Source organism: Benincasa hispida, unplaced genomic scaffold (genome assembly GCF_009727055.1).
Source record: "Benincasa hispida cultivar B227 unplaced genomic scaffold, ASM972705v1 Contig508, whole genome shotgun sequence".
NCBI classification, from domain to species: domain Eukaryota; kingdom Viridiplantae; phylum Streptophyta; class Magnoliopsida; order Cucurbitales; family Cucurbitaceae; genus Benincasa; species Benincasa hispida.
Window position 1 is genome coordinate 7,509 of NW_024064889.1, and position 6,816 is coordinate 14,324.

The following is a 6,816-nucleotide window of genomic DNA, read 5'->3' on the forward strand; positions in this document are numbered from 1 at the left end:
AAATAAGACTAATTGATATAAAGAACGGAAATTTTAATCACACAATAGTGAGGTCAATAGTTTAAAAGATTTTACAATAATGATCTTGGATTCATTTATACATTTGGTACTAAGATTTTGATGGAGTTTTTTTTCTTCTTCTTTTTTTTTTAAAAAAAAATTATAAAAATAATAAAATATTTTAGAAATGGTTTTTATAAAATGGGAATTTTTTTTAAAAAAAAAGGAAGAAAGAAAGAAGAAGGTGGAATGGGGAATTAAATAAAGAAAAAAAAGGAAAATTTGTACGGATATCTCACTCTCGCTAACATCTCGCTCTCGCTAAAAATTTTGCTCTCGCTCTCGTTCTCAGGATCTCGCACTCTCTCAAAATCTCGCTTTCTCTCAAATCTCGCTCTCTCTTACTATTCCCTCTTTCGTTCTCTCCTAATACAAAATTATTTATAACACATTAAATAATTATGAGTGTTATGAGGAAGGTCTTTCGTTCTCTCTATATCAAATCACTTGAATGAAAAAACTACCCTTCATAAAATTTCCAAAAAAAAATTAGATTAAAAAAGAAAAAAACTAAAACTCCCAAGTTAAGAAGCTTCGTGCCAGATATGCACCAATGAATGGGTTAGAAAGAATAACATATCAAGTTGAAACTCAAGTTAAAAAGAAAAAAAAAAACTGGAAACTCTCGCTCTCTCTCAAAATCTCGCTCTCTCTCAGATCTCGCTCTCTCTCAATATCTCGCTCTCTCTCTTACTCTTCCCTCTTTCGTTCTCTCCCAATACAAAATTATTTTTAACACATCAAATAATTATGAGTGTTATGAGGAATGTCTTTCGTTCTCTCCACATCAAATAATTATAAGGACTGTCTCCGGAATGATAATTAAACAAACTCAATAATAATGTCAGGGCAAGGTCGAAGGTTTCGAATGGTTCAAAGTTCGACGTACAAAAAATACGAAAGGGGAAGGTCGAGGGTTCAAAATTCGACCTATGTAGGTCGAATTTTCAACCCTCGACTTATTTAAAAAAAACAACAATATTTTTACAAATAGTTTGAAAACAACAATATTTTCCTAAATAGTTTTTAAAATGACAATATCTTTTTAATTTTTCCCAAATTCCAAGGACATTTTCTTTATAATTTTGCCATTTTTAAATTTTAATAATTTGTTTAATAGTTTCAAGTACATTTATATTTGTGATTTAGATTTGTTAAAATGTAAAAAATGTCGATCAACTTTCTACTTAGGTTAAAAGTACACTTCAACTTTTAAAAGTTAAAAAAAATATCTTAAACTTTAAAAATTAGTTAAAAGATAGTCTTCTATAAATATCTATCAAATAATAATAATATTATTTTGTGTAAATAATTTTTTTTCTTATTTTTAAATTTTTAATAACCTCCCTCTTGTATACTCTCATTTTTAATTTAACACAATTTAGTTAACGTACTTTGATATTTGGAAAAAAAATGATTCTTATACCTTAAATTTTGTAACAATTTAATTGAAGCAACAAATCTCATAAAAATAAAGTATCAAATGATGTTACAATTTAGTCTTTAATTATACTTAGTCCTTAATTAATATATCTATTTAAAGTAGGTAAAAATATCATTGAATCTTAACAATATTTTTTAGTGTAAAAATTGGAGTATTACAAATTTTGAAGCATAATGACTAAATTATTACATGTTAAAGTTTAGAGGTCAAATGGTTAGAAAATAAAAAGACAAGAAAGAAATTATTCACAATAAAGTTTAATAGCCAGCTCTCATCTCTATTTAACACATTTTAAAATCAAAAGAATTGATTAGATTAAGAAGGAGAAAACTGAACGACCAATGGCTTATTTTATAAAACCAAAATGAATATGACCTACTTTTATAACGTAAGTTTTATAATCTCTATTTGTCTCATAAAGAAGTTAAATTATAGAATCGATTATATTGTGTACGAGTGTTGGTACTCAATTGTCACTTTCGTTACTCGCTGAAAAATTTTTCCTTGTTTTTTTTTTTAAAAAAATTTTAGTTTTATATTTTTCAAGTTTTTTTTTTAAAAAATTTTAAGAAATGAGAATTACCCTAATGAATCACAAAACGAGAGAGAAGATAAAAGTAAAAAAATAATCCAGTAGTGAATAATCAGAATCGAATATAAAGATGTTATATATACAGCGAAGTCAAATTCGTAATTCAACTTTGTGATTAGGCCGACAAGAATTAAAAAACTATGGTTTTTAGAAAGCGAGTCAAATTGAACCCAACATCAAAAGAGAGGAAAAAAGCTTTAATTCAACATTTAAATTACCCTTTATTCGAAAAAAAAATGGTCTTTCTTTCTCTCTTTCATTTGTTTTTTCTCCATCAAAAGTCAACATAAAGAACTTCAAATCAAGCTTTCTCCATATTCTTAGTACAACCTATCTTTTATTTTTATATTTTTTTATCGTCTTCCATCTCTAATCCTCTATTTTTTCCTCTGTATTTGAAGTTATACGATCATAGAGCTAAGTTTTAAAAAACCCCATATGGTAACCTTTGGTAATTTATTTCGAGTTTACTCGCCGGAGACTGGTTTTCCGACCGCCGTGTTACCGGTGGCTTTTTCGCCTTCCGGCCTCTCCCATTAGATTTGATCTTTTTCCCTCTTTCATTTTAATAGGTTTTGAGTTGATGGGGCCGCTCTCTCAGTTTATGGGTATGAATTAAAGAAGGTTTGACTGGTAGATGAGGCATAATAAGAGAGATAAAAACCTACCAAAAAAAAAAAAAAAAAAACCAAATCCCGACGCCGGCAAAAGGCTTTTCAAAACTCTAATCGATTTTCGGATTAGTCAAGATGCCAACGGACTTAGAAAATTCTTCCAACGCTTCTGCTGAAGTCAGTATCTCCTCCACTGGCAATCAGCCACCGCCGCCCAAATCAGCCGTGAAAAAAAAGCGTAATTTGCCCGGAATGCCAGGTAATAATCGCAACTTTCCTCCTCAAATTTGGATTTTTTTTCCTCTTTTTTTCACTTGATTTTGTGAAACAGATCCGGATGCAGAGGTAATTGCTCTGTCTCCGAAGACCCTTTTGGCTACAAATCGATTTGTGTGTGAAATTTGCAATAAAGGGTTTCAAAGAGATCAAAATCTGCAACTTCACCGGCGAGGTCATAATCTTCCATGGAAACTCCGGCAACGGACTAGCAAAGAGGTGATAAAGAAAGTCTATGTCTGCCCGGAGCCGTCGTGCGTCCACCACCATCCGTCGAGAGCTCTCGGCGATCTGACTGGAATAAAGAAGCACTTCTGTCGGAAGCACGGCGAGAAGAAGTGGAAGTGCGAGAAGTGCTCTAAAAAATACGCAGTCAAGTCCGATTGGAAGGCCCATTCTAAGATTTGTGGCACCAGAGAGTACAAATGCGATTGTGAGACTGTGTTTTCGAGGTCAAATTTCGAAATTAGTTTGTGGGTTTTGTTTCTTTGGTTTATTTTTTTTTAAAAAAAAATTTGATTTGGGATTTTTTATTTTTGTACTTTTGTAGAAGAGATAGTTTCATCACTCACAGAGCTTTCTGTGATGCGTTGACGAAGGAGGCTGCCGGGAGTTTGTCTCCGGTGGCGGCGGAGGATCCTAATTTGGAGTCCGATCCTCAAGTTCAGCCGTCGGGTAGTTCGTCTCCGCCGCCTTCTGCTCCTCCTCTTTCCGCCGCTACCGGTGCCGCCCCAATAGCCCCTCCTCCATCCACCGACGCGATATCATCAATCCCCTCCATTGAGAATAAAGGTAAATACAATTAGGTTTAAATCATGAATCTAAATTTACTGCGGTAACTATTTTTTTTTTTTTTTAATATTAAGTCTATTTCTTTCAATTTTTTAGTATGATTTACACATATAATAGTGGAATTCTTAATCAAATTTTAAAAATAAATAAAATTTCAAAACTTTTGTTTATTAGTTTTCATAATTTGATTTAGTTTTTTAATCGATTATTAAAAATCACATAATAAATTAAGAAATTTAGGGTAGAAGTAGTGTATATATATTTAATTTTTTGAAAACAAAAAATCAAAAGTTAGAAAACAGGCTAAATAATTTAAATTTTTTTATGTTTTAAAATCTCTAGACTCTTTCTTCAAATTAACAAAAAGGAAAAAAAAATAAAATTCTAGTCTATTTTTCATTTTTCTTCGAGAAAAGAAAAAAAGGATTATAGCCTCTAAACTCTAGTAGTTAGTTACATTTGTTTTGAAGTTAAAAAAAAAATGCCAAGTAGTGAAGTGTAACTCCATAATATACTTATTTATCTAATACTTGAATACTTTACATTAATTTTAAGAAAAATGTGTTGTGCAATTTTTTATAAAAAAGCTTCCTTAGTAAATGTAGCATTACAAATTTGCACACATTTTTTTTTAATCTTCTGTACGAACAAATTTTGAGGTATGTTATAATTTTTTTTAATTATGGAAGATTATAAAACATTAGTGTGCAAATTTGTAATGCTTACATTTACTTTTATATATATATATATATATATATTTTAGAATATTCAATATTTTAAGGTTATAATTGCATTTTAAAATGTTTTTAAATTCGTATCCAATAAGTCTCTTTGAAATTTGATTAGAAACTAATTTTGGAGGATTTTTTGTTAAAGTAGGATGAAAATTGATGTGATGACTATTTTGTACAAATTGAAGAATATACATAACATCATTTCAATATTAATGTAACAAGTGAGGTGTAAAAATATCTTTATATAAATATTTTTAATACTATATTTTGACATAAAATAAAAGGTAACAATGATATTAAATTTTGACATATTAACTATCATATCAATTTTCATGATTTATTTTGATGAAATTTATATATATTATAGAACATTTCCAAAGTTGAAGGGGACTTTTTCTAAAAGGAACAAATTTCGAAGTTTTTAGGATAAAAATTAAACTTTTAAAACTTGAGCGTTCTATTAAGATTCACCTAAGGCATTTTGTAAAATATAACATAAAGACCAAAACGCATTTAATATTAAGATCAAATTATAACTTCAACTTTTCACTTTTAACCTCCAAATTTTCATAAAATGGATGATTTAATTGATAACTTCTAATTTGTAATGATTGAGGTCTATATTTTCAAATTATAACAATTTAATCATTGTAATATATATCAATTTACTCCATATATTTTCAAATTTATAATAATTTTGGTCTCGATTGATAATCATTTGGTTTTCTTATAATGATTTATATATTTATTAAGTATAGAGGAAGAAATTCAGAGATGGAAAGGAGACTTGATTTAAAAAATAATAATAATAATAAAATGGTTACTAAACGGGGTCTTAATCAGTCTCATGAAAAACTCATCAAACTCAATAATCAATTTTGATTATGTAGCATTTATAATTTATAAACAAACCTGACCTATAATCAATTAATTGATCTATATGTTTAAGAAATTATCATTAAATCTTAGTAGCACTATTTCCATAGGAACTGTAACTAAAATTTAGAGACAAGGTCGTTAACCATTTTGCATGTTTCTTAAAGGTTGAATTCTTAACCAAATTTAAAAAATAAAAATGAGTTTTTAATTTTTGTTTCTTTTAATTTTCAAAATGTGGCTGGATGTTTTAAACCATTACAAAATTGGAAATTTAAAATTAAATTTGGCACAAATAAAGGTATGTATGTATTAATTTTGCTTCATAATCCTATCATTAAAACTCAGTGATCCTTTTGGTTTTCAACTCATTTTTCTAATCCATTTCAGCCTCACCGGAAAGTCCTCCGCCGCCGCGAGGAGAGGCACCAGGCAGAACTATCCTAACTGGAAATTCCGGCAGCAGCAGCAGCAACGCTACCGTATTGGCTAGCTTGTTTGCTTCCTCCGCCGCATCACTGAGCTTACAGCCGCCACAGCCGCCCGCATTTTGCGACTTATTACGAGCCATGGCACGGCCCGATCGGGCGGCTGAAATTGCACAACCGTTGGTGTTCGAACCTCTTTCTCTGTGCCTGTCAACCGACACCAAATCGTCACTTTTCGGAGCGGGAATCCAAGAGTGCCGCCCATGTGTGCCGCCTACGCCGCCGGCCATGTCGGCCACCGGGCTCCTACAGAAGGCCGCTCAAATGGGGGCTGCAGCGGCGGGCACATCAGTGTTCCGTGGACTTGGTTTATCGTCTTCCTCTTCTTCTGCACAACAGGGCAGTTTATAGTTAGTGGACTGTGGGCGGAAGGCCAGCCCTCCGCCACACCCGGCGGCAGACTCGTCATTTTGTTGAAAAGAGGCGGCGATTGTTCAGTCTCTAGGTTATAGAACAACTATGAAATCAAATCTGTTTTAAAAAATGGAATTTTTAATGTCGTTCGTTTGAAATTTAAGCTCTCAAGGTCTACCATTTCGAGTTAGACAAAGTTTTTAATAAATGTTTACATTTTCAATATTATATTGTTTTTGGTTCAACAATGAGTGAGTTACATAACTCACATTTTCGACCTGTTGGTAGGTAGTATATCTCTAAATTTGTTAAACTATATTTAGATGGTTTTTTAGGACATGTTTGAAAATAAATCATTTTAGAAAAGAAAAATATGTGCGACATCTATCTTTATGTATTCTATAAAATAATTAAATCATAAAGAGTAATTATTTTTTTTAATATTTTAATTTATTTTTTATGTATGTGATGAGAGTGGAATATAAAAAGATGGTGCATCCTACTTGAGTATTACTCTACAAATATTTTTGTTTGAGAAAAACACTCGAAATCAACTTTTAGTAAAATGATGTTTAAATATTCAATA

General features: G+C 30.7%; 1 protein-coding gene across 1 annotated transcript; it reads left to right on the forward strand.

Moving 5' to 3' along the window:
* Window positions 1-2,306: 2,306 nt before the first annotated feature.
* Window positions 2,307-6,458, forward strand: LOC120069573 (zinc finger protein ENHYDROUS-like). Its single transcript, XM_039021362.1, has 4 exons — window positions 2,307-2,969; window positions 3,042-3,438; window positions 3,537-3,778; window positions 5,779-6,458. The coding sequence occupies exons 1-4, from the start codon at window positions 2,846-2,848 to the stop codon at window positions 6,225-6,227; spliced, it is 1,212 nt and encodes a 403-aa protein (XP_038877290.1). The 5' UTR covers window positions 2,307-2,845; the 3' UTR covers window positions 6,228-6,458.
* Window positions 6,459-6,816: the final 358 nt, after the last annotated feature.

What these genes read in the sequence shown, in the direction of transcription:
- LOC120069573 (XM_039021362.1), top strand. Translation starts at nt 2,846, where the DNA reads ATGCCAACGGACTTAGAAAATTCTTCCAACGCTTCTGCTGAAGTCAGT. An exon ending in TAATTTGCCCGGAATGCCAG is followed by an intron (nt 2,970 to 3,041) that starts GTAATAATCGCA and finishes TTTGTGAAACAG; the next exon opens with ATCCGGATGCAGAGGTAATT. An exon ending in TGTGAGACTGTGTTTTCGAG is followed by an intron (nt 3,439 to 3,536) that starts GTCAAATTTCGA and finishes GTACTTTTGTAG; the next exon opens with AAGAGATAGTTTCATCACTC.